This window comes from Fusarium odoratissimum, assembly GCF_000260195.1.
Source record: "Fusarium odoratissimum NRRL 54006 unplaced genomic scaffold supercont1.10, whole genome shotgun sequence".
Classification (NCBI taxonomy): Eukaryota; Fungi; Ascomycota; class Sordariomycetes; order Hypocreales; family Nectriaceae; genus Fusarium; species Fusarium odoratissimum.
This window is the reverse complement of record NW_022158696.1, coordinates 273,928-300,517: the sequence shown is the minus strand read 5'-3', so window position 1 is coordinate 300,517 and position 26,590 is coordinate 273,928. Positions and strand designations below refer to the sequence as shown.

Below are 26,590 nucleotides of genomic sequence, written 5' to 3'. Positions count from 1 at the left end.
CGTCGCAGCACGATAGAGATACAGACGTAGGCCCAGAAAATCGTGGATTGGAAGGGGGTTCTGTTCACGGAAGAGGCTCAATGGTCGAGCCACCAACCAAGAGCAAGGCTAAGCAGTTTCAGCTTTCAGCCGAGTCCGTGGGAAGCTATACCAAGAGGGAAATTGTATGCGCAGGCTTGAGCTGATTTAGCCGCTGTGATGGAAGACAGCCGGCAACCAGGGTAAATTGCTTGCAGGTGCTGTGTCGTCTCTTCGGTCCGGCTTCTATCTACCATTCTATTGTTAGATAGATGTTAGTGTGGTCAAGACTTGGCGTGTCTGTAGGGGTGGATGAATGCAGCTAAAGATCTTTGGTTCCTGCAGCAGGACAACCTTGGATTCCGACGTGAAAGGAGAGGGAGAGCGCAATAATATCTTGACTCACTATCCGTAATGCCCATTTGATAGGCGCATTACCTGTCAGGGTTGGTAATTAGCTGTTATGGTTACAGTCAAATTAGACACGACGAGATGGCGAAGTTCCCATCAGCCAAAATCAAAGGGTCGTCCCACTTCAATCAAAAGCTTGTTCCAAGTGAAAACTCAGCCAGAACAACCAGCATCTACATGAAAAACTGGAAGCTGCATCATGAATCAGCAGCTGAGTCACTTGTTACTTAATCTGGTAAGGTTCTTGCTCGAGGAGCTTCTGCTGGGATCTAGTACATACAACTCATAGGGCAATTGTCAAATTAAATTGGTTGATCTCCAGAATCTCCATCTCTGATGATTTCTCCCTCCACCTCCATCACACCACACACGACCGGTTCCCCAGATGTTTCCAGCTATTCCATTCTTGAGATGGCGCAGCCGCGTCAATTTGCTAGCGTGTAGCCACACCGAGCGGGCTGCTAGCACGGACAGCTGCTGATACACGCTTCGACTCATTATAGATCCGCGCTGGTTCAGCTCGAACCTTTCGTCTCATGTGTCAGTTTGAATCTCGGTGGTTCTCAGCGTCAGGGGGGCTGGTTCATCTTCGAATAGACTATCCGTACACTCGCATTAGGCCACCAACTTCTCAAACACGGACACCCCCTTCTCCCGAGACCTGGGACATGTGCTGGTACATGTACCTACTCACTCACTGCATCGCGGAGACACGGCTGTAAATAGACTAAACCGGGAGTTTGTTAGAGCCGGGACGAAGAGACGAAACGCCGCCAGAAGCGCGGTAGACGACGACTAGAATTCATGGCCGCGGCGCTGGTTTGACCCTCCAAATCCCCATCCAGCCCAAGTTCAATCCTTCGCGGGGCCCACCGCGGCTGCGCTGCCCGCAAAGCCCTGGCTGAAGTCATCTCCTCTCATCCAGTTTGGATGAGCTGCATTGACAGTAGCAGGTCCATCTTCGAAACGTCTCTGACACTTCTCGGAAAGTCGATCCGATGAGGAATCCTACATGCGAAGGAGACAGGGTTGATCAGCCAAGGTCAACATCCAGCCACTCAGCACCCCTGTTACGCTCCGCCCGCATATGGTTCAACGTCCCGGCAAAGCATATCATGACGCTGAACTTTGTTGGTTGCAGAATGGCCTACAGAGAAGCCATGCTCATCCTGGTTACCTGACTGTCCTGCTACTCTATCTTCCGTCATGGTAGGGGTTGTTTGACAGGTGACAATTTTTGTCTCTTCTCTTCTTTGTCTTCCTTTCCTTTTTTGCGCACCATTTGCAGATCCTCCAATGTCCCGCCCCCTCTGGGAAACAACTCAGGCCTCTGTTTTTAGAAGTACCCCAGCATATCCACTGGTCTGGTGCCGTACATTCACACACATCCAGTTTGAAATCCTTGAATCCTAGATTTCCCAACGTTTCTACATCGACGGACCGAAGTCTAAGTGGCGCGTTCTGTCTATGAATACAGTACCTAAATGACTATGAACAGGGAATATACCTGACACCGTCCAATGGAGTTTCCGAGCAGTAAAAGCAACCAGGGTTTCGCTCTTTACGGTTTCGCCTGTGAGTGCCTTGATAGCAACAGATTTGTCTAAACATCAAATTCTAAGGCATACAACCCACAATAACTTGACCTAATATATTCTTTGTGAATGGTGACACGAGCTGGTGCCATTGGATTTACAAACCTCTCGACAGGAAAATGGAACTCAAAGGCCAGGCTCTTTATGCCGCCCACTTATCAGTCTCCCCAAACCACGAAATGCCATTTGCCCATCGCGATATGACCTGACACTAATGCAGGTCCTTCCATCCACCGTCCTGGGCGTTGCCGGCTCCTTGCCCCGGGCTCAACTGCATCAAACAAAATGATCTCTAGCCCTCCAACGCGATGTGGGCACGACGCTAACTAGGGGATCTGCAGGCAACTGAAGAGGTTGTTTCAGGTTGGGCAGTGGAAGGCAAGAACACCGAAGCTTTCGAGGCACATGTCCTCCAAAATAGCATCCGTGCCGCTCTTAGACACGCGCGATGCAGCTTGAGACATAAACAAATACTAATAGTTGGGTGGATTTCATGTCCAAATCTGGCTGATCAAGAGGCATCATAGCAGCAAAGCAATGGCTTGAATATCAGGATATCCTGACTTTTGGCCTTGGTAGCAAGAATCACCAAGAACCGAATTTCAGGAACTCTCTCCATTATTAGCCTTTCGTTGGCCTGTATCGCAAAGGTTTTCGCATCTTCATTGTACTTTAGGTTTAGTACGTCTACATGGTTTGCAGGAACCCTGGCCCTGGAAATGTGTTTCATGCCGGGGTTGCTGGCCTCTACGCACTATTAGACTATTTCAAGATCCGGGCGACCACGGAACAGTATCAAGCTCACGCCTCTAGATCGACAAGTATCCTCAAACGACATGCCATGGAAGAGAGTACAGTGTGCAAATTTGCTACTTGCTACCTTGTCCCTTAGCCTCGATCCGTGGTCTTGCGCCTCACGGATTCATCAGAGGCCATAAAGGGGCGCGTATCATCTGCAACGTAGAACAACTCATTACCACAGACCGACGCCCAGCAATTGATAAACTGACGGGTTTTCAATGAACAATTAGTACAAAGAATCGAGGCCAGATGGCCCTTCACCCCACTGCATGCCACCTGATTCATGACATACATGTCAAGTCTCCAAGAAGTCATCAGAGGTCCAGAGTAAACTTCTCGGGCTTCTGATGATCAGCCGTCCCATCAACTAAGCTTGTTTGACGTTAACTTCCAGGGATAAGGCTCGTTGAAAACCCACTTGCTAATTATCAAAACGAAGATCGGCACATGTGGAAACCCCCCAAGATCGATCATTTACAAACAACCTCACACCTGGTCCATCACTTGCACCTGAACTTCGGTGTGCAGATTTGAGCAGACAAGGCTTGTACGATAGTATAAACGCCGATATTCCAAATTGAAGCAGGAGGAGGGGGAGCTGAGGATCCAAGAAACAGCTCTAGCCCCTCGAGATGGGTGGTTGATCCAAGCTTCACACTTCGTGGGCTGCATATGTACGGCTCCAGCGGCTTCCTGTAGGTAAATATTTCCATGAAAGCCCAGCTCATCCATTAGAAAGGGGCAAATGTGCTCGCTCTCATTGGTTTCGATCGCATCTCTTAGTTTTCTGAACGATGAAGAGCTACCCCCTCCCCCTTTCCCTTCCCCCTTCAGACTCTTGGACAACATTGCAGTAGGGTTACTCTGCAGAGGGTCTCTAAGAAGATATAGTGAGGCGGCTGCTACTTTCGAGGTCTTTGGCAGCGGAATGCCACAATGGCGATGTGTCTGTTGGCAAAGTTTGGGTCTCTCATCATTCACCACTTACGTCGTCAGCGTCCTGCGGCCAGTTTTTTGTCCGCCAAGCAATGTTAAACGGAAGCAACCTGCTTCTTCAGCTTTGCTAACTTTGCTAGCTTGGCAATAACGGGTGGCAAAAGTCTGGTCGTCCGTGTGCGTTTGTTACGTGAAGTCAATTTTTCCCTGCCACATGCCCACTCTTGTCGTCCGATCCAGCTTTTCCATGGCACGAAACTCCCCTTGGGGACACTGGGGACCATTTGTATAATGAGATGAGCCGAAGCAAGTGAGCCTTCATTCCTTTGACAGGGACCTTAAACAGAAATGGAGGGTAATGGTCTGGACGACAAGAAGAAGTTGAGTTCCAGAAAAGCGGGCGACTTTCATTGTGTTTCATCAGAGTATCAATTCGTCTTTTGTTTGTTTCAAGAGGGTCGGCACCGTAACCAGGCGGGAGGAAAGCCGTTCGCCTACAAGTCCCGGTCGTTAACGCATGACACATATACGCTTGATCGCTCGATATCGAGATTGAAACAATATACCTTGCGTATATCTACCTGATCTAAGGTAGTTATATGCGTATGCTTAAAATCAACTTGTGTCCGTGACAAAGCCGAACATGGCCAGCTCTCTGCACCAGAAATGCAATTATAGACAAGAAAGCGATGTGATATTTCGCACATCATATATGAGTAGTTTGAGCATTGTATCTCAGATTACTCAGGAGTTCGATATCAAGTTATGCAATTGAGTGGTGGAGCCAATAGAATGTCATGTATGATACATCCAAGGGGGAAGTCCAAAGCCGACATCTCTTATCTCGAGGACGAATTTTCCAGAAAAATATACATATGCCCCCAGAAGATTCTTTCAGGCTGCTTTCAATGAACTCCTAATCTAATCAATACAAATGTCGCTCCCTCACCGTGACTCTTGTCAAGAGAGGACAGATTCAATCTTGAAGTGGAAAGCCACGATAACAACCACTTGATGCATCACCATGTCGAAAATGACAACTTCATGGCCGCAAATAACAAAATAACAAGCAATAAAAAAACATACAACAGCAGGTATTCGCTGGTCGTCACCGACCCAACTACTAATCCGCCCCTTGCAGGCTTGACTATGGGAGAGCGGACGGGATCCCGTATTCTACTGCAGGTATGGTCGTATGTGCCTAGAGGGCGTCCTGGGTAAGCTCATGAACGAAGAAGATTTATCTCTTTCGAGAGATTGGCAATATATACATGTTGGGGTTACGAAAGAGCCGGTTGTATTGTAGCAGCTCGATTCTAAAGCGACTGGTCGGTCCTTGAGGTTGTTGTGTATAACTGCCCGCAATGGCAACAGGATACATTCTTGAAACCTAACCGCTTCTCAAACAACTGAGAGATGTTTCATTTTACCGTTGTTCCCGCTCTCAGATATACCCCAATCGCACGCAACTGTCCAAACCTGCCCATTTAACACAATATCCCATACAGGCTGTCCCACGTCAACAACACTCCCAAGGATCACCGGCATCCTCTGGCCAAGGCCTGTTAACCTACCTTCGCCTGCAAGCAGGTATCTACTCTCTTCAGATGTACCGGTCCGCGCTTTGACTAGGTACATTCGCCGGCCTGGTCGAATTTCCTCGATAATCACTTTCTTGGTCAGAGTTGTCGCTGGTGCCGCACCTTCCCAGCCCTTGACTTCAGAGAGCCAGCCTTGTAGTTCAGCAGCTAACCCACCAGCTATGTATTTCTCTCCTCGACGTTGGGGGGAGAATGCTGCTGGGAGGCCATCTACTGCGGGATCGAGGTCAACAGGCTTGAAGCGCGGTGGCGCCTGAAAGGTTGGCTGCTGAAGCGGTTTTAACTCATTGTTGAGATTGATGGCATCCTGGATACTCTGTGTAGAGCCTTCTGATGGCGTATGTCCACTTTCGTAAACCTCTTCTGGGGATTCGTTGCCTGGGTTGCCTTGCTCTTTTGGTGTGCTAGATTCTCGCCAAGGTGAACTCGATACCCTTCGCCGTTTCGGTTCCCGCTCTTCCAATGAGGGAGATTCGTATGGCCAAGGTGTAGAGTTAGACATCTCAAGGTCCAGAGAGCCTTGAAGAACAGCGTCCGGTTCGTTATCTGAAATGGCTATGCTGCCACCTTGTGACGCAGTGGCATCGTCAGACTCGATTTCGATGGAGTCATGGATTGAGTCATGCTTTCTAAGCTGAATTTGATGTTCATCACTCCCTGGAAGGGTTTCTTGTGAATTGTCTCCTACTTCTTCAACGTCTTCAATATCTATGCCGGTTCTTGCCTGTGTCGGCCTCGGAACAGAGGAGGCAAATCGAGGAGTTGACTGGAAACGCGGTAACGTCGCAGGAGTTTGCGATGACTGCGTGCCCCGTTTTGGCAGAAGAAACCTTTTGGGCATAGGTGTCTGGTATTTATTAGATCAAAACGTTATCTTTGGATTGATGAAATCTTACACTTGGAGGGGGGCTCATGGTATAGGGTGAATGCGCATGACCGCTATACAACGCAACGCACTTGCCATGGAGATATCACTTGTTTAGAATACTTTGTCGTCTCGAGTCAGTATGAGTCCTTGGCCACAGAACCAACAATCATTACTACTGTGTCGATGGTGAAATCTTGTGAAATATCGCTGAGCGGATGAAGATGTGACGTTCACGACGAGAGAGGCAACGGTAAAAGCTCGGGCCAAGGCCTGCGCCATCAAACACTCTGATGAACGAACTCCAGCACTGAATACCCAAGTACCTTCGATATCTAGGTACTTACTTCTTGACGGGGAATGACGAGGACGGGCACAACAAGGCACGTCACAGCATCACAAGCAAGAACACCATTCCTGGCTGGCTAGTTCTCGGTCCGTCTTGCTACTTGATTACCTCTACTGAAAGAACGCTTAATTCACGCGCTGGAACTGATGTTCTTTGATATTTTGTCTGATATATGTGAAAATTAGGCATTCCAAACTCCTGACACCCAAATGCGCATCTCTCAAGCCCCCCCTATATCTAATACACGATGCAACAGGGTCCTTTATAAAAAATCGCACACATATGGCACTGGCCACCATTAAAAGGACACGAAAGACCCAAGGACGAGAAGCAATGATATCCAGTCATATAGCATGTCTGATTAGCCTGCCTATGAAGCAAATCTTTGCTAAGGCGATAGTAAAAGCTTAACCGTAGGCTAACTCAAAGGTGGTTTCATGATTATCACTGGTTGGCTCCGTATTCTTGACTTGGTGAAGCATAATTGGGGGTAAGCATGGTCGTCCATGCTTCTCTTCCCACTGCGGGCCACCGATGCCTGTATCATGCCAGCCCATCCAATTGTTGTACAGTCGGTTGGGCGGTATCGCCCGGTAGTACCAAGTTGAACCAATGTATCTTCGCTCTCGTCCCCAGCCCATAGGGCTTCCGCGGCCGCCACATTCTCCATTCTCGCCAGGGTTGAACCACTTGTTGAGAAATTTGCCCTTCCAGTCACGGTCCATGAAAACCGGATGAGGAGCATAGACTGCCTTGAGGCCGTGTAGGAGAGCGACTGTTTGTGGTGTCATCTCGGAGGCGACATGGTTGCCACGAAGATTCTCAACGTGCATGATGTTCAGTAGCTTCTTCGACACTCGAGACTGAGTGACGATTGTGGTTCGCCTGGGAATATCTTGCGACTTGTGAGTTGAGTCATTGTAGCCCCAAACTTGATTAGCAATGACCCAGTTGCTGTTGATGGGGTTGAACATGGGAGAGACAGTGACAACATCGGCATCTTCACCAACCCCCCACTCGTAGTTGTCCTGACTGGGACTCGCAACAGGAGGCTTGGGCCCAATGGGGTTGATAAAAGGAAATTCAGGGGCGCCCCAAATAGTATTATCGCCGTACCGTTTCTCAATGTCCTGGCGAAACTCGTCGTCATAACCTCCGTGGAATGTCGGGATATACCATCGCTCGTTTCTCTCCCACATGCCTTTTCGAGGCTGCTTCTTGGCGAATTCTCCAAGCTTATCCAAGAGGTGGTAGTGATGACCAGTGAAACGGAAATCCATCTCCCAGTTCCAGACAAAATCAAACTGTGGGTAGTCTTGGCTAAATTTCTGAACAGAAAGCCACTGTGCAGTGTGGACGTTCTTCGATTCGGGATCTGTCAGTTTTGGATAAAGCTTCCAAACAATGTCATCGTTCCAGAGAATTGTCATACTGCGGAACTCAGGAGGAACGCTCTGCGAGAGGACAGTCTGGTAGACATCGTCGTCTTCAAAGATGCGGAGGTTTGTATCCTTGACTTGCACCAGCAGAAAGACCTCGTACTGACCGCCTGTCTTTAGAGACAGTTCGGATATTAGTGAACGAATATTTTGCTTGTCGTTTTCTGTATAATCCTTGCCAGTGTAAGATCGAAGAAGGATAGCAGTTCGAGGTTCTGAAACATAGCCGGTTGTTGGATTCCTGGGGCTTCTTGGATGTTTCTGTGGACTTGCGAACTGGCTGATAGCTTCAGGGTTGGTCAGGGCAGGCGCGATGCCTGGGTTCGTCGAGACAGGGGTACTCTTGGGCTCTGGCTCCAGGGGGGCATCTCGCTTTGCCATCTGTGCTGGAGCGGGCTCTTGGACTTGTTGAGGTTCCTCTGGTAATTGTGGGCCAATGACAGTTTCGGGATACATGTTAAGGTATTCGTTGACACGCTCTCGGTTCATATCAAACCGCTGGGCATTTCTGTGGAGGCACATTCGTTGAAGGTCTCCCCAGTTGACGTTATCGAAGTTGAGTGGCTGCGGTTCACCGCCAACCTTTTTGAACTGGCGATGCAGCCCATAGGGGCCAAGTCGAGTCTCACGCTCCCAGCAGAGGTTAGGATCCATATTCAAAGCATCGTAGCTACCAAATCGAGGTAGAGGCCATTCGCGAGGCCTACCTTTGAATACGAGCAGATCCTCGACGGGTTCCCCAGTTGCACCCTTGCAAGGAAAATACTGGGCGTACCCAGCGTCTTTCCATGCGGCACTGTTGTACTTTGGGTAAGGGTCATAGCGAACTGGCTTTTCAGAGCTGTATTCCACGTCGGCATCTGGGTCAAACTTGAGATCAACGCTGAATTCTTCGGGCCGAGCCTCTTGGTTCTCCAAATTCGCCAAGGTCTTTCCATAGATGAGATTTGAATGGGGAAAGCTGGAAACATGTTAGTCCATGTATGGATTTTGGATGTGAGCAATACTCACTTAGAAGTAACAGAATAAGCGTGTCTCCATTCTTTTCTCATATCCTTCTCATGTTGGAGCTTGCCCAGATCTCCAAAACCTCTTTCCTTTCCATCAGTCTCAAATCCGGGCTCGATATCATTGGGGTCCTCGCCATCGGTGGGATCATGCCAGTCCTTGAGGTCCTCAGCCGTGAGTTCCCAGAGTTCTCGGTGAATGGCACCGTATTGGTCTTCGGTATCAGGCTCTCCATTTCCAGTAACGGGTGGTGGCGGCGAAGCTGGGCCTTTTGAGTTGGAAGGGACCACCTGGATACTGGTGCTGGGCGCAAACAGGAGGTAGTAGGCAGCAAGCATAGCAAAGACAATTATTATCATAGATCTCGGCCGCAGCTTGGCGCCGAACAAGCGGCGGCTTTGCGGATGCCATTTCTTCATGATGGTGGTAGATCTTGAAGTTGGCTGGTCCAGGGAGCGACCAATTAGTTGTACTGCAGAAGAGAATCGAACTTGGTGTCGAAATTGAGGACGAAGTGGTCAGCAAGGTCGGAAAAGATCAGAGGTGCATAGCTCGATAAGCTGAGGCGCTGAGACGAGTGTATTCGGTCGGATCGATGCAAGGGATGCAATTCATTAGGAGGTACGTAGTGCCGTCTACTAGTCGTTTGAATATCTGATCGCTCGGTCGCAAAGAAGTCCCCTTGAGGCCGATTGAAGGAGTGACGCGGCTTCTTTCAAAGATAGCCAAGGAAATTGAGAAGTTGAGAAGTGCAAACACGTGTAAATAATGCACAAATAGAAAAGAAAGCCAGGCGCTGCGTTTAGGAGAATGTTGCGTATGATAGAACGGAGAAAGGGAGAAAAAGAAACCTAAGGGAGAGTTCATGGAATGGGTGTGGATGACGAGGCGTTGGATTGGATTGGGCTAACGATAGCCCGTGTACTGTAACTGGACTAAGGTTTCGATTTAGGGGTTGAGCGTAGCATGGAAGTGGCGTAACGACGGTGTACCTACCTACGGTAGCACATCCGTATAATATTGTCAACCATTATAAGTTATCAGATTGGCAATACTAGCAGATTAGAAGTGAATTCAAGACATTCAATATTTAAGGGAGCAAGAAGGTTTTATTTGGTATTTTTCATCAGTTCCTACAAGACTCATCCCCCTGATTGAAGTTCTTGAATCCCTGGCAGTCAATTTTCATTTACACGTGGCTTCGCCTATCATTGATTGTCCAACCCTTACAGCCTTGAGGTTCCTATCTTTGTGATAGTATGTCCATTGGGACTAAGTCGGATGTTCCTTAATGTGACTACATGATTAAGATTCTGTCGACTTCAACAGCCTTTGACCTAAGGAATCTATTGGTCTGGACTTTTTTCGGTTTAGATACCCTCATGTTATAAACTCATTATGCAGATGTAGCAAACCTTGGCTCAACCATACGGTTACTAAAATGGCCATCCTGTTCCGCTTCAAATACCAGTCGCAAGAAATTGTTATATCAGGCACAGGAGTTGAGGCCCCTACATCCACTTTGCCTGATCCCCTCAGCTCATTTCTTGGGTCCTCCCCAAGCGCCATGGGCTGCTCGTCCTTGCCCACCTATACCTCTTCCCCGTAGAAGCTCCGTTGAAAAGATTAAAAATAATAGGCCTGAACAACGCTCGGCTGGATCCAAACTCTCGGCTGCCCCTGAGTATGGCAGTACGGCCAACATTGTGACATGCTCTTGAACAGAACTTGTCTAAAGCTGTAGCAAGACGTCGAATACGTGATATCTTGCTTACCTTCCCCAGGTCACTAAGTCCGGGAATAAAAGTAGTACCCATTGTGGTGGGTGCTGCCAATGATTCCTGGCTTGTTTTTGTGGCCTGGTGGGATAATGTTTATAAACAGTTGCCACACAAGAGGACTTTGCCGATTCGACGTTGCTCGGGTATAAATCTTGTAATTTGAGCCTATGAAACACAAAAAGACGCCTTCTGAGGACACAAATGGGATGTGGTGCCCCATCAATCACATCCACTTCAAGGGCCAAATGCCACCAGACTCTACTTCCGATATTCGCGGTAATGAGCTTTAAGACGTGTTTCAATTATGAGTGAGCTCCTATCGAGAATCACTATAATGCCATGATGCTGAAGCCTGTAATACTCCATCTCCAATACCCCATCCATACTCCAGACTTTTCCCTGAGTGGCACCAAGAACAGGAGACATAATCCCACCAATGCCGATGCCGTTGTTTTCAGGAAGAGGGCGGGGAAAGGCTGTATGATGTTGTACAGAGTGCAGGGTGCTCTAAAACAAGGGGGTATAATAACAACAAAAAAGCATGCTAGCCAACTCCCAGCATCTTAACAATCAAATCAGAGTATGTTGCGTTCTGTGCGCACAAGTGATATTACAAATAAAGTAATGGTCCATGTATCATCGCTTAGGGTCGGGTTTTAATCAGGTCGTTACATCATGCCAAGTCGCGTGTTGCGCTTGTTCATTCGTGGTCGAGGACCAGAAGGTCCAGGGAGACCGGGTGCAAGGCGGTTCCCGGGGGGCGGCATGCCATATGGAGGTCGTGGAAGTCCCATACCTGGCCCCATCCGCTGGGCTGGATGGCCTGGAAGACCCATCATGGGAGGTCGTGAGCCGGACGGTGATCTGCCCGGAGGCGCCTTCATAGGAGGGTAAGGCTGTTGTACTCGGCGCCAGGCATCTCTTTCGCAGTATGATTTGCCGTCAACTTCAAAGTAGCCATCAGAAAGAGATCGACCACAGTCGAGACACCGGAAACATCCGATATGATATTTAATGGAAAATTCATCTTCCAGGTATTGTCCTTCAATCCCCTTCTCACAGCTTCCACAGAGACTGCCATTGAGTTTGTGATAATGGTGCTCGCAATATGGCTTGTCGTTGAGAACATAGAACTCAGCTGATGTGAATGGCTCGGAGCATGTCGTGCAGACGAAGCAAGCCTTGTGGTACTTGCCAGTCAATCTTCCATCTGCAGATGAGATGCTTTTGCCTGTGATGGCAAGGCCGCAAGCTTTGCAGTTTCCTCGAGATCGCACGGGATCCTGGGATCCCTTTCGAACGGGAGGCGCAGTAGGTGGAGGAAGTGTATGTGCACGCATTAATTCTGGGGCCTTGTCGTAATGAATCTGGTCCTGAGGGGAAGTTGCGTAAAGCGGTCTCGGTTGTGAATCGCTTCGCTGAAGAGGAATCTCGATTCGACGCTCATCTTTAGTGGCAGAGCTGGGTCGTTCACCTCTCGGGGATAGTTCGAGAGGCGATTCTGCAAGAGGCGACCTTGTACGTGAAGGGGCCCGCAGAGGGGTTCCAGCTCGAGGATCCTTGGTCCCCAACGCCTCCATTGAGCTCTCGAGGTCCTCCATCAGGCCGTCCATAGCAGAGAGATCGGACGGATCACGTCGGGGATGAGATTTTGACTGACTAGTTTGAGAACTACCATGGCTCTGGTGGCTGAAAGTGGAAAATCCAGAGGACGTCGAGTCTGACGGTGTGTGATAGGGGTTGTTCACACCGAATTCGGCAGCGAGATCGACGGACCCTGAATATTTGCTAGATTTTGACGGGTGCAGGAGACTCTTGCGTGGCGGCGGGGCTCGCGAAGTATCAGGTCCCATGGATGGTTTGGATGCATGGCCAGGGCCACCGGCTGCCTTGCGCTCAGGCTTGGTACCAGGTGCAGAAGGAGTTCGTAAGGGGGGTTCCGATCGAACACCCAGCTTGGGAAATGTGTCGGAGCGGTTCATCATTCCCAAGGGCTGAGGCTGAAGTCTCGCTTCAGCTGTCGAAGGACGACCAAAACCTTCGTAATCATCTCTTGTCGGTCTTTGAGGGGGGGCGGATGGACTACTGTTGCTGTTATCTGTTGGGGATGCAGATCTGCGAGGATTAAAGTAATCCTTTGGTGATGCACTCAGGAAGTCATCTGACTTATCGCCGCCTTCCGTTATTTCTTTGGGAAAAGATGGTGACAGAGCCGAGGGACTGCGAATAGTATCAAATGGTCCCGGGGCGATTGTATCCATTCTCTTGAACAAAGTCGTGTTAACTCCTCCGTTGGGGCTGATAGAACGAGGCTGGAAGTCCGGCCCATGCTTCTTCTCGCCAAAGCCTCCATAAGCCCCAGGACGATCGACTGGGCGCGGCGATGGTAGGATCAAATCATCCTCATGTGGTGTTGGGACGTCATCAAAGAAGCATTCCATTTCGTTAATTGGTGATGTGCTGCGCGGCTCACTATTTGGTGTCAATTGTCCCTGGCGCAGAAACGGATGGTCTACTGTGTTGTTAGCTGGGTTTATGCGTATTAAACAATCGCAACTTACTGGCTGCATTGACATCTAATGATGCAGGTATGCGCCCTGGTTTCTCAGGGGACGCTGGACTATATGGTGTATACGCCTCATATCGTTCTGGTGGAGGGGAAACTTTGGGACGATTAGTTCATTTCACTGGTTCAACGAAACACTCATGATATTTTCTTACGTTCGGGCGCTGGGGGTGCACAAACATGGTCCCCCATCATAGAGATTTCCACCTCCCGATTACATGACGAGCATTTGATAGTCGGGAGGAACATGGATTCTCGTGGGATCGCCATGATGGCGGTGTGAGCTGATGTGCTGCTTAGGGGGAACGGAGTCGAGTTTATTATGTGCCGCCTTCAAATGTAATTGAGTCGTCGCCGTGGTTTCTCTCCAAATGCCTGAAAGCGCCTTCGACAAAATGACGTATGAGAGATAACCGTATGCCTTGTCGCGGTGGTTTCACAGATGGTGCTTTATGTGAGACCTTTTACATTCGTACCCCAGGCCCGTTCTGCGACCGGTGTCCCTGGGGTTGGTGAAGTAGATTGAGGATGCCAAATGTCGGTGCGATTGCACTTGTTGATCGCATAAAGGCTGTCGTACTGTTCAAAGAGGGCTTTTCCTTCTTTCCTAGTGGCAAAATCGTGGAGAATGATAATCGCAATGTTTTATCTCGTCTGGCTGAGTTAAGTAGGAAGTAAATTGGCGTCGAAGTATTTGCTAGAGACGTGAGAGAAAGAGGATGAGCCACTTCTCGGTTGATCGTGTAATGAAAAGCTAAAGAGTAGATTGAGATTCGATTGGAGTGGAAGGGAATCAGATTCAAGAGTCGAAACACGATACTAAAACACCTGTGACGTGAAAGGATAGAAAGAGGATCAGCTGTCGACTTTCAAGAAAGGGACGATGCATATGGTGTCTCGAATGTGGAGGGAGAGTGGGCGGGTTGATGCTAAAGGAGACCCTTGACCAAACTAAAGGCCTTTGAGATGCAGGCTTATCCTGGAGCCCGACCCTGGTTGGCGTTGGTGTTGGCGTTGGTGCTGGTGCCCTTGTTCATTAACAAGTTAATAAGTTGCGCTCGCCGAGAGGCCCTGTCTCCTGTCCTTTTAGCCCCCTGGTTGGCGAAGGACGGTTCGCAAACTGACGGGTTTGCGGTGGGTGCGGTGTGGAATTTGCAACACGGGCACTACGGAGCTTTGTGTTTTGTGCTGAAGACAACAAGAGCGACGACATTTTTTACTTTATTCTTGAGAAGCGTTCACTTCTATAGGTTGCTTGTGGATTGTTGTCGAAGTGGCCCAGCCAGCCTTAGTACCCAGCGCTCTGGATGTTGACAAGTGGCTTAGTACCTACGGACGGATCCTCCGTTACTGCTTTAAGCAAACTTTCTCTCGTATTGTCTTGGCTAGATCATTGGGACTCCATTGACTCCAGGAACACGGTAGACCACATTCCAGTAAGCTTTCCGGAACTAAATGCTTCCTTGGAGCTTCTGGACCCAAGACAGCGTCCACCCTACCCCCAAGAGGAGGCAAAAGGGCAATGAGACATGAATTACGGAGAATGAATTCAATTATCGATTTGGAGGGAGGGCAGAAAGACTGGCAGGAACACCAATGAACTCCAAATCAATGGATCCCTCAAAAAGGTTTTGCTGCCTCGCTTGTTAATCAATCAATGTTGCATGCCTCTTTGTGAGGATGGGGAAACAAGGGCAACAAGTCTTTGTTCGGTTAGGATCATCCGCCGCTTGTCTGCATGCATGAGATGAGTCTGGAGGATGATAATCTAAAGCGGAAGAGTCCCTCTTGTAGATGTTAGCCCGCAATTGGCTCCTTAACATCAACAATGATTGCATCCATCTTATTCCTTCGTTTGCGTCTCGTCAGTCTCCTGCATGCGTCAAGCTCAGTGGCCAGAAGTCTGATGCCCTAATAAACTCATTAAAATGAACAACACAGCATTCGAAAGCGAAGAACCAAAGAAACGAGCCAGACTGAGCCCGGCCTCAGCCGAATCAGTCATGGGATGAACGCCACAGAATGTTCTCTGTAACCTGGTCATTGATGCCATATCCACTGTTGCTCATGGATAAGGTCAAGAAGATCCACTGAAAACCGTCGACAGCTCGGGTACCTTGCAGGCAGCTCTGTCCAATGAAGGGGCTTCTCTAGCAAACTAGTCTCGTTTTAGACAGACGTCCACCGAAAGGGGATCTGCCTCATTTAATGTTTCTTTTATTACTCGCGGTGTGGTGTGAAAGCTCCGCCTGTCGCTATTGTGAATCCAACTCTGGTAATATGGCCACTGCTATGTAATTATCCATCTCTGCAAATCAATGTGTTCTCTGACGGCATTGCTACTGCATGGCCACTCCTCGCCAAGTTTTCTATAAGACATGCTTCTACGGAGTAAACTTGGTTTAGTTATCGCATATAGTTCGTGTTTAACATGGCTGGATTATGGGTGCGACTTGCTAGTATATAATTGATACGGCCAGATGATAATTGCCTACTCCATTGGCTCGTCTAATGTGACTGGGGGGTTGACCTGAATAATTACCTGCACTCATTCGGTGGGTAAGCCGTGGATGAATCGTGGCTGATCTTCACACCATACACCAAATACAGCAGGTTCTATCTCGTGGTTTAAATGTCACTGTTGATGCAGATGATGGCTCAATGCAAGTGCACCCGTTTGCTTTGCAAGGTCTTGAGTACCTGCGTATTTCGGGCAGGATCTACTATACAACTCTTCTTATGGCTATTTGCAGAAGAGAAACCAGGCTACAAGCGATGATCCACTGTCTCAGGTCTCTGATCGGGAGATCAAGAACCTGCTACGACATTAATAGACCATGACCACGGACTGCAATCAATCCGACAGCCACGCATTGGCCTAATTTTCAATAGATCGATAGCTGAGGCGCCACAATTGGAAACTTTCAGTGTCGTCAGGCTAGAAGAATTGCAAAACTGCCGCCACGATCGTTGACGGATATTGGCCCTCGATTAACATGCTTGCGGACTAGAGCTGCCCCTGGTGATCAACCATGATGGAGGGGGGTTGGCGATTTTCTAACACATCAAGACGCCTTGTTATGATAAATACTTCCCTATCAACCTTATCAAAGGCCTGGGGATTACTCAGTAACACGAATGCCTCTCGGTCAATTGATTTCATCAACCAATATGGGCTTCGCAACCGATGACATTGTAAAAATTCCATTCAGTCTATAAGGGACCTTCAAATGTAACGCGCCATGTCGACACGAGCCTCTGAAGTCACCTTGCCAGTTCCTTATCAAACATTTAATGACTTCAAGTTCAGGATACTTTAGCTTGGACTAGCTAGTCATGAGCTTGAGAATTACCCCTGGCCCGTCTGCCTATAAGGTTGACTTTGGCACGTCATTCAGGGCTCTCCAAGGGCAATCAGTTGGCATTATATGACATGGCTGAGACTGGAGTAGTCTCTGAGGCGTGATCGTCGATCGGCTATCGTGACCAGTCTCGGGCACATGGGCCTTTCAAGCAAAAATGCGTCAACAAGTCATCAACTATAGCAACGGCTTCTGGACCCTGGATTTGAATCAAGTCTGCGAATGTTGTGGCATAAGGCCAACACATAGACGAAGACTTTACTTGTATTATTTATTTCGAGGTCGCGGCTGAAACGTCAGCCTGTGGACGGAGAAAGCTATATTTTCCTTCGGGTTCCAGACATGGGAAGCCAGAATTAGAAATGTGCCATAGTCAGTGAGTATAAAGCTAGCTGCTATGGTCATGGGACCCGACGTTGAAGAGGTCTCGCTGTCTGTCCTCGAGGGTCAGTTCGAATGGCTGGAGTATCTGACTCCACTCTTTCACGTCTTCTCCTGATACTCCCTCAAGGCGATTTGTCCCGTATGTACCAGCTTCTCCCGCATTAGACGGTGAGGGACGACATTGTAGAGGCCAGGATTCTCTGACGATCTCAACACCATACAGAAGCCATGTGGGTATTCGGCTCGGCGTCGCATCTTTCTGCTGCACTTCCTCGTTACATGTGAATGGAGCTACTTCCCAACCAGCCAATGTGAAGAACAATTGCCTTGAGATCTACAATTTAAGAAGAATGCGGCCCTTCTGAGAGAGCTATGTCACGATAACATCCAACGCATTCATTCCTCTAGTCGCTGAAGGCTCTGGGGCATCGTGGCGCTGGGCTAGCGTGGGTTGATCGAGGTTGATCAACGACAGACACCGGCAGGAGATAACGAGTGACAGTGTAGATGATCCTCGCCAGCTGGACAAGATTGTAAGCCAATTGTTTCAAAGACTCTGGATACCTACCTGGTCAATGCAAGTACACGTTGTGATAAGAATGCACGCAACATGCTACCAGCAATCGGGATCATCATCCAAAGGTCCTTCTGTCTCCTGATTATTTTTACCCTAGAGATGACATTTGATTAATCAGAATCAATTTCGAACGCTACTTGCCAGATGGGTTTCGCTGTCCATGGAACAGACGTCAACAGTCTTGTGGGTTGATGGTTCTGAAATCTTTATTGATTCCAGTAGTCTCTAGGAATGCTTATCGCGAACCCAAAGATACTCGTTCATAGTCATAACAACAAGTCATCGACGGCTAATAAAGCCTGTAATACACAAGACCTTTTACCTGTTCAAGCTTGGCCCTGTGCTCTTGACTTGCTGCCGAATAACCCAACAACATTAGGACAGACCTGTATGATCACCGAGGGTCCCGGGTAGAGCCAATCAAGTTGGATGATGTCGACAGCATTGGATGAGACAATTTATTATGCTTAGAGACAGGCCCACTGCTTTTGTCCCGCACGGGCTAAGAAAGGTCAAGTCAAGTTGTCGAATGCTGAGAGAGATGCACAACGTCAGGGGCTCAAGCCAATGGTTCGGGAGAGGGAGGATTACAAGGCAGGGTTAAGCTGCACGAGCATGGGCGGTAGTTTACGAAAGCGCTTTCGCCAAATCAAACATATTCAACAAATATCAACAACTAGCACATGCCTACTCCGTACACTCATATTGATCCGAGGGAAAGGAAAGAAACCCCTTGATAAGTCGGGGTCAACCGTGCACTCATAAGGTCTTGTTTGAAGCTGTCTCCGCCAACTGAACCCCAACTCCATGGATGAAAATCGTGGGAGAAATGTGGGAAAATCTGGAGGATGGAGACGCTATCCATACCTTTTTCTCGGTTCTAGGAATTCAATGGATGTGTGCTAGCATCAGGTGTCCACAGACATGCATGGAAAACATACAGTAGCTTACAGTAGCTCGATATCATCAATACACGCTGTTCCGAGCTCTCCGCGTCCCCAGCCGCTAGAATATCGCTACTCCACTATTGGCTCCTTGTAAACCTCACCGCCCGAACGTCCACGACAGCCAAGCGAGGGAAAAGTGGCAGTACAGCAAGGTACGTCTCCCAAAGTCTGCCATATTTGAACCCTCCCCATCCCCGAACAGCACTCCGTTTCTCTCTCTTTTCCCTCACCAACAAACCTCGTCAACTTACAATCAGCCAAATAACATCTCCAAACTTTTCAAAACACTTGTTTCCTATCAAAATCTCCTTCTCTTGACATCTATCTACCCCGCTACCCCGCCATCAACAAACCCCCTCCAAATACTCTTATCATAAAGACCAAGGCCTTGACCCTTGGTCACTACAGTCGTCAAGACGTTTTCCAATCTTCTTAACTCGTAAGTCACCTAATGAAATCCCAAGAAAGACGATGTGAAGATGAACGGACAAATGCTAACCTCACAAAAGGACGCACCACCCGTTCGCAGGAGCCCGCTGCTCAGCCGATTCCGGAGGCTCAGCGGACTCGACCTTTGAACAGTAAAGGTCAAATTTCAAACAGAACCCGTCCAATCTCAATCAATTTGCAAATTTCCACGTAAAGCCACCTTTTTCATCATGGCTCCTCACGCGGAAGTCGGCACGGGCTCCTCGAACGGGGCGGTCTACAACGGCCGAGGTTCCTCAGCTACCCAGGACCTCTTCACCGTCAACTCCCCCAACGTCACCTACACTGATGCGGAAATTCGTTCCCGATACACCTACCGCACTACCAAGGTTGACGTTGATGCTAATGGCAAGTATGTCGCCACTCCAAATGAGACTCTCTATGACTTCAAGGTCGACCGTAAGATCCCCAAGGTCGGCATGATGTTGGTTGGCCTCGGAGGCAACAACGGCACTACCGTCACCGCTGGCATCCTCGCCAACCGCCGTCAGCTCGCCTGGGATACCAAGGAGGGTCCTCGCGAGTCCAACTACTACGGCTCTGTTGTTATGGGCTCTACCCTCAAGCTTGGCCATGATGCCAAGACCCATCAGGAGATCAACATTCCCTTCCATAACATCCTCCCCATGGTTCACCCCAACGACCTTGTCATTGGGGGCTGGGACATTAGCAAGATGAATCTGGCTCAGGCCATGGATCGCGCTCAGGTCCTCGAGCCTACCCTCAAGGCCCAGGTCAAGAAGGAGATGGCCGAGATGGTTCCCCTTCCCTCCATCTACTACCCAGACTTCATTGCCGCCAATCAGGAGGACCGTGCTGATAACGTTCTCGAGGGCTCCAAGGCTTGCTGGGCTCACGTTGAGAAGATCCGCCAGGACATCCGTGACTTTAAGGCCAAGAACGGCCTTGACAAGGTCATCATCATGTGGACTGCCAATACTGAGCGATATGCCGACCTGATTGAGGGCGTCAACGACACTGCTGACAACCTTCTCAAGGCCATTGAGCAGGGCCACGAGGAGGTCTCTCCCTCAACCGTCTTTGCCGTTGCCTGTATTCTTGAGAAAGCCCCTTTCATCAATGGCTCCCCACAGAACACCTTTGTCCCTGGCGCCATCGAGCTTGCTGAGAAGCACAATGCCTTCATTGGTGGTGATGACTTCAAGTCTGGCCAGACCAAGATGAAGTCTGCCCTGGTTGATTTCCTCATCAACGCTGGTATTAAATTGACATCCATTGCCAGCTACAACCATCTTGGCAACAACGATGGCAAGAACTTGAGCTCCCAGAAGCAGTTCCGCTCCAAGGAAATTTCGAAGTCCAACGTCGTTGATGACATGGTTGAGGCTAACCACGTTCTGTACAAGAAGGGCGAGCACCCTGACCACTGTGTTGTAATCAAGTATATGCCCGCTGTTGCTGACAACAAGCGCGCTCTTGACGAATACTATGCCGAGATTTTCATGGGCGGTCACCAGACCATTTCGTAAGTTGATGTCAAGGTTTCGAAGACAATAGACTGCGACTGACCATTTTCAGGCTCTTCAACATCTGCGAGGACTCCCTTCTTGCCTCTCCTCTGATCATTGACTTGGTCATCATTGCCGAGATGATGTCTCGTATCCAGTGGAAGGCTGTATCCTCTGATGGTACTGCTACTACCGAATACAAGAGCTTCCACAGTGTCCTGAGCGTCCTTAGCTACATGCTGAAGGCTCCCCTCACCCCTCCTGGCACCCCCGTTGTCAATGCACTAGCCAAGCAGCGTGCTGCTCTGACTAACATTTTCCGTGCTTGCGTTGGCCTCGAGCCGGAATCTGACATGACTCTTGAGCACAAGCTCTTCTAGTCGTCACGCATATGTTTCATGCTCTTGACATTGATTGATTTAGTGGGGGGATATTTATAGGACAGTCTTTACCGGATGCTCATATTGGTATTTGAAAACTGAAAAATTTGTAAAAACGGAGGAGTGATCAATTAGCCGCATAGCCAACCAAATTTAATTGTGCCATTCTCCTCATGATATACGAAAACACGATATACATGTGTCATTTGCAATATCGCCGCACGATATGTTGAATGTATGACTGGCCCTCGCCATGTATCCAGACCTGAGGCGTTTGGACCTCAAGGGTGTTAATTGAATTTTACCGTGGCTGGTAAACTTTACGCGTGATTGATGCGTATCAACGCGTCTCTCCACGCCAACGCATTTCCATGGCCCGCGCGTCGCGTTAAGCTCCCCACTACCACTTAGACCTGGGAGTTTCCATCATTCTCACAGATCAACATCCACTCTTATGTCAAGAAAATTATTCGCTCCCAAGGACTAGATGTTAATTTGCTTGTTGTTTTCATCTTTTCGCTGACCACTTTCTATTTACATCATAACTACCATCGGTATCACAATGGCTACTCCCCCACGAGCTTCCTCCCGCTTCTCAAAGGGTGGAACTCCCGAACCACTTTCACCACAGTCCAGATTCAAAGCGCAACTTGCAGCTCTTGAGAGCAGTGACGACGAAACATCCTCTTCAAACCAATACACAGGCAACAACTCAAAAAATCACCTCGACCTACCAACACAGACCATACCTGATCAAGAAACGTCCGATGAATCGGATAATGACATAATTAGGCCACGAGGCAAGCTGGCGGCTAGGATGCAAGGGACATGGCGACAAAAGGAGTCCGGGAATACGTCTTTGCAAAAAGAAACCACTGGGGACTGCATAGAGAAGATTTACGAGCCAGAAGAGAAGGCGACTGAAGAAGTGGAGAGGGCAGACAATGTTGGCATGCCTGATGTTGAATCGCAAGAAGATGGCGCTCCTGTTGCACGCCGAAGATTAGTTCGCAAGGCACCTTCGTCGCCGGCCTCAAAACGCACCCCTCGTGGTTCCAGCCCAACACTTTTCGTATCATCACCTCTTCGCCCTTCGCCAACCCGATCGATGCATAATGGCTCTGATTCTGAGGGTGACATGCCTACCCTCAAACCCGATCGCTTTAAAGCGATGCTGGAGCGCCGCAGACAAAAGAGGCGTGACAAAGATGCCGCTAAAGAAGAAAAAGAGGCCGAAAAACGTGCAAAACAACAGAAAGTCGCCCAGGAGATGGAAGAGATGGTCTCGGATGGCGATAATTCCAGTATTACCGACGATGAAGGCGGCCGACGACTAACACAGGCCGAGCGACCCAGTGCTCGTAAAGCCAGCAAGAAGGCCATCGAGGAGATGAAGAGAGAAACTCAGAGAATGTCGAGAAATATGCAGTTGGCACATGAAGCCAAGACACGAAAGAAGATTACCAAGAACAGTTTATTTGAGCGTTTCAACTTTCGCCCAGCAGGTGAACCAGAACCAAAGGTTACCAGCTCGAGCAGGGTCCCAACACCACACAGCGATGTTGAGATGCAGGGTGTCGATACACCACCGAGTTCTCCGCCAGTTTCCAAAGAGACTGCCACCGCCGTTACAGGCCCAGAAACTGCTGCTGATGACGATGAATTCGACTTGCCAACTATAGACAGCCTGGCTGAGACAACCAAGCTCAAACCAGATAAAGGAAAGGGAAAGGCCGTGGAGACTCCAACCGAACAGGAACAGCCCGTTCAAAACCCGAGGCGCCAATTTCGAGTCAAGCTTCCACCTATGAGAGCCAACGTGACCATGGTGGATTCGGATGACGAGTTAGAGATCACAACCACCACCAAGGACAAGATTCGAGCTGTATTCGACATGGCGCCAACAAAGAAAGCACAAGAACCCAGTTCCGTTCAGGCGCTACGCGCCCTTGCCCAACTAAAATCTCCCGGCAAGGAGACAAGGCGAAAGAACGAAAACCACGGCATGACAGCAGGCGAACTCCAGGCCTATCTATACCAGAAGGCTCGGCAGCAAGCTAAGGTAGAGCGTGACCGCAGAGTTGATCTGCTAAAGGCTCAAGGTGTCGTTATTCAGACCGCAGAGGAGCGTGAACGTCAGATGCAAGACGCTGAGGACATTGTCGCTAGGGCAAGAGTGGAGGCACAGATGATTAGGCAAAAAGAGAAAGCAGCCGCCAAGAAGGAAGCGAAGGAGAATGGCGAAGTTGACCCCTTGGCCTGGGATGATAGCGAGGACGACGAGTATCAGGCATCTGGAAACGAAGCTGATGGAGAAGGATCAGTTGTTGAGTTGTCCGGATCTGAGGATGAAGAGGAAGTTAGTGACGAGGAGCAACCAGATGGCAATAACATGGTCGAAGTCGAGGCTCGAGATGGAGAGTCTGAGGCCTCCACTGATGAGAATGATGATACAACTCTTATCGCCAGTCAAGATGTTCAACACGATATCGAAGAGTTCCCTGCTACGAGATATAGACGACTGCGAAAGCCTATTGTTCTTTCCGACGAGGAGGAGGACACAGTCGAAATGACACCCAGACCAAAAGCTACTGTCCACATGTCACCAACAGTCCCAAACACCCAATCTCCAACTGCACCTAGATCAGTCCTCCGTTCAGCAAAGAAGAACTTTATCCCTGGCTTGCCGGTGCAGGGGCCGGCTGGTCTCGGCCTCACGCAGATTTTCGCTGGTACCATGGACGACAGCCAAATGAATTCTGCCAACGGTCCAACCCAATCGTTGATGCCCGATTTTGATCATTTTCCCGACTCCAACTTCTCTGCGACCATGGACGAGCCCATGGAGGACATGATCATAGACAGCCAAAAGAATACTCAAGACATCGCCCTCGACCTTTCTCAGTCTCAGATGCGCGGCCTGGACAGCTTGCTTCGGGAAGAGAGCACTCAAATTTCCGAAATGATTGATTTCACTCAGGATGGTGGGCTCCAAGACCAAACACCCTTAAAGAACAGATTCGTCGAGGCACCAGTTTCGACTACGGAGACTATGTTGGTCGATCACGACGACCCGACCCAAGCTTCACCACTCGTCCGCCGTGGCCGCCTTCGTCGCAGAATAGAGGCATCTCAACGCATTCAGGAAACACCAGAGCCGGCATCTGCAGAGAAGACTGATAACGTCTTTGAAGCGTTGAAGGAGGGTGCCAAGAACGAACATAAGAAACGTCTCCAAACCGAGTTTGACCACAAGAACAGCAAGGCAAAAGAGATGGTTCAGGAACAAGCTGAGGAATCCGAAGATGAATATGCTGGGCTGGGTGGTGCAGATGGCGAGGACAGTGACAATGAGTCTGCCGCTTCACTCAAAGACATCATAGACGACACTGCTAATAACGATATTGACGGAGCCAAACTCGCTGCTTTATATGCGTAGGTACTACATCAGAATCATTTACAACAAGACTGACATTCCATAGCGCTCGAGAACAGGCAGAAGATGAGAAGCAGGTCGAGAAGCTTTTCAAGGACATCACGACTGGCATGCTTCGCCGTAAACGAGGTGCAGGCTACGACCTTGACGATTCAGACGATGATGGCGAGGCTCGTCGTCGAATGAAGCGTCGACAGTTTGCTAAAATGCAGAAGGCTCTATTTTCCGACGAACGTGTCAAGAAGATAGCTGAGAACCCCGGTAATCAGGCCTTCTTACGAACGATCGAGGATCGTGGCAGTGATGATGAAATGGACTTTTTGGATGCACCGGAGGAGATTGTTGAATCCTCACAGTCCCAGTCTCAGGATGAAAGCAGCGAGGCTCAGACTGTTCCTGACAGCCAACCTCAGAAGGTTCTCGGCCCTGCGGATAACAGGGTCCCTGGCTATCTGCGTAGGACCAAGGATGGCAAGAAGCCCTCTAACATTGGTGAAGTTCGCGAGACTTTGTCCGATCTGCTGGAAGAACCCCATGGTTCAGTTATCCCTGCAACTGAAGTCGGGTCAGACAGCGAAGACGAAGAAAATACTACCACAGAAACTCGCAGCGATAAGGAGAATGATATTTCTAACCCCCGCCGTGGCCGTGTCGCGGTCGTTGATCGCATCAGTCTCAAACGCAGTGGTTCTTTGAACGTTAGCACTGGCCGCCTTGCCTTTGCAACAGCATCAAACTCCTCATTCAAAGTCCCCGCTCTGCTTCGCCGTGCCACTACAAATTCATTTGTATCTGGTACAGCCTCTACCACAAGCTCTGGTTCACCAGCACCAGCGAGCGGATTTGGTGAGGAGGCCAAGATCAAGAAGGGAGCCACCAAGAAGAGCGGTGTACATGCTTTTGCTCGTGACAGCGAGAGACGAGCAAAGCTGGAGCAGAATGAGCGAAAGAGAGAAGAAAGAAAGATTAAAGGGGCAGAGAGGAGAGTCGGAGTCGTGGGTGGCTTATTGGGTAAGGGTTCATTTGAATAAGCTGGCGTAGAACGGAATTCGTTCTTTTATTCGGTTCATGTATGTTAGGGTTGAAACATTAACATGGGATGGCGCGGAGTTGGGATGGACAAGACATGATATCATAGCGATACTATACCTAAGGTGTTAAATATAGCAATTCATTTGTTAAGCCTGTGCATCGCTGGTCTAACATCCACATTTGGTTGTCTTATTCATGGTTATCTCAACAAAACATCGCCTCCGGAGGTAGTTTAGTGATTGTAATGTGGTCACATACTGACTCAAGCTTATGTATGACTATCAGGCTCCTGGGTCCCTGCTTCTACAGCGACCATTTTCTGCAAAGGGAGAAAGAAGACCACCATTATCTATGTCCATAACACAAGACACAAGCGACTGAAGCTGCCAAAATGGTGGTTCTGCCCAGGATCGAACTGGGGCCGTCTCGGTGAACGAGATGTCATACCTAACTCCCACAGAAGCGCCACCTCCACTACCCAATTATAGAGGAAGCCTTCGGTGTTTAGACATACCTAATTCTGTTTGCCTGGATTACCAACTCACGTTTTACATAGTGATTACTGCAACTCTACCTACTACTACTATCGTCGTCCCTGAACCATCTTCGAACTGGTGCAAATGAGCCGCCTATGCCTCGGTCTATTTACAAGTTGATAGGTTCCGTGGTCTAGTTGGTTATGGCATCTCGTTAACACCGAGAAGGTCCCCGGTTCGATCCCGGGCGGAACCACCATTTTTGCAGCTTCAGTCATCTGTTGTTCGTTGGAGTCACCCTAGCCCTCGTTAGGCCTCATTCAGTAGTTGATCTGGTAGAACCACCAAGTTTTATGACGCCTGTATTAGCCTTGACATTACGATTATAAATACCATCTCAGGCTAGGAATGGGACATGAAGTAAATGAGTCTTTTGAAGAAGATGCGTGCGGTTCTGTTTGTGAGTGTAGCATCGATGAAGAATCCAGCTTGTGCCTCAGTTCCACATCTATCATGAACTTGACGAATCAACAGAGGGAACAATACACAGCGTTTCTGCGTGTCATCGCATTGAGATTCGTACCTTCGCGAGAAGGAAGTATAGGCATAGATCTCTTTGCTCATTGCCTTTCTTCTTAGACTCAATATGCACAGATATTAGATGTTCT

General features: G+C 49.1%; 5 protein-coding genes and 2 non-coding genes across 9 annotated transcripts; 3 read left to right on the top strand and 4 right to left on the bottom strand.

Moving 5' to 3' along the window:
• Nucleotides 1–4,840: 4,840 nt before the first annotated feature.
• On the bottom strand, nucleotides 4,841–4,956 carry FOIG_07022. Its single transcript, XR_004093433.1, has one exon. It is a non-coding gene; the product is annotated as a 5S ribosomal RNA (ribosomal RNA).
• A 16-nt stretch (nucleotides 4,957–4,972) lies between these two features.
• On the bottom strand, nucleotides 4,973–6,476 carry FOIG_07021 (uncharacterized protein). The gene is made up of 2 exons (XM_031206363.1): nucleotides 6,259–6,476; nucleotides 4,973–6,209 (listed from the first exon to the last, which is right to left on the bottom strand). Exons 1-2 carry the CDS (start codon nucleotides 6,274–6,276, stop codon nucleotides 5,163–5,165), a joined length of 1,065 nt encoding a protein of 354 aa, XP_031063482.1. The 5' UTR covers nucleotides 6,277–6,476; the 3' UTR covers nucleotides 4,973–5,162.
• Nucleotides 6,477–6,630: 154 nt separating this feature from the next.
• On the bottom strand, nucleotides 6,631–9,935 carry FOIG_07020 (uncharacterized protein). The gene is made up of 2 exons (XM_031206362.1): nucleotides 9,027–9,935; nucleotides 6,631–8,976 (listed from the first exon to the last, which is right to left on the bottom strand). Exons 1-2 carry the CDS (start codon nucleotides 9,440–9,442, stop codon nucleotides 6,984–6,986), a joined length of 2,409 nt encoding a protein of 802 aa, XP_031063481.1. The 5' UTR covers nucleotides 9,443–9,935; the 3' UTR covers nucleotides 6,631–6,983.
• Nucleotides 9,936–11,055: 1,120 nt separating this feature from the next.
• FOIG_07019 (uncharacterized protein) lies at nucleotides 11,056–14,453 on the bottom strand. The gene is made up of 3 exons (XM_031206361.1): nucleotides 13,526–14,453; nucleotides 13,366–13,467; nucleotides 11,056–13,316 (listed from the first exon to the last, which is right to left on the bottom strand). The coding sequence occupies exons 1-3, from the start codon at nucleotides 13,638–13,640 to the stop codon at nucleotides 11,473–11,475; spliced, it is 2,061 nt and encodes a 686-aa protein (XP_031063480.1). The 5' UTR covers nucleotides 13,641–14,453; the 3' UTR covers nucleotides 11,056–11,472.
• A 4,312-nt stretch (nucleotides 14,454–18,765) lies between these two features.
• Nucleotides 18,766–21,227, top strand: FOIG_07018 (myo-inositol-1-phosphate synthase). Of its 3 annotated transcripts, XM_031206359.1 has the most exons (3): nucleotides 18,766–19,079; nucleotides 19,150–20,615; nucleotides 20,669–21,227. In XM_031206359.1, exons 2-3 carry the CDS (start codon nucleotides 19,300–19,302, stop codon nucleotides 20,976–20,978), a joined length of 1,626 nt encoding a protein of 541 aa, XP_031063478.1. In that variant the 5' UTR covers nucleotides 18,766–19,079; nucleotides 19,150–19,299; the 3' UTR covers nucleotides 20,979–21,227. The 3 variants fall into 3 exon arrangements, with proteins under 3 accessions (XP_031063478.1, XP_031063479.1, XP_031063477.1); XM_031206360.1 differs by having other exon boundaries at nucleotides 19,150–21,227; XM_031206358.1 differs by having other exon boundaries at nucleotides 18,766–20,615.
• A 170-nt stretch (nucleotides 21,228–21,397) lies between these two features.
• On the top strand, nucleotides 21,398–25,625 carry FOIG_07017 (uncharacterized protein). The gene is made up of 2 exons (XM_031206357.1): nucleotides 21,398–24,413; nucleotides 24,461–25,625. Exons 1-2 carry the CDS (start codon nucleotides 21,541–21,543, stop codon nucleotides 25,443–25,445), a joined length of 3,858 nt encoding a protein of 1,285 aa, XP_031063476.1. The 5' UTR covers nucleotides 21,398–21,540; the 3' UTR covers nucleotides 25,446–25,625.
• A 479-nt stretch (nucleotides 25,626–26,104) lies between these two features.
• On the top strand, nucleotides 26,105–26,178 carry FOIG_07016. The gene has a single exon. It is a non-coding gene; the product is annotated as a tRNA-Val (tRNA).
• The last annotated feature ends 412 nt before the right edge of the window (nucleotides 26,179–26,590 follow it).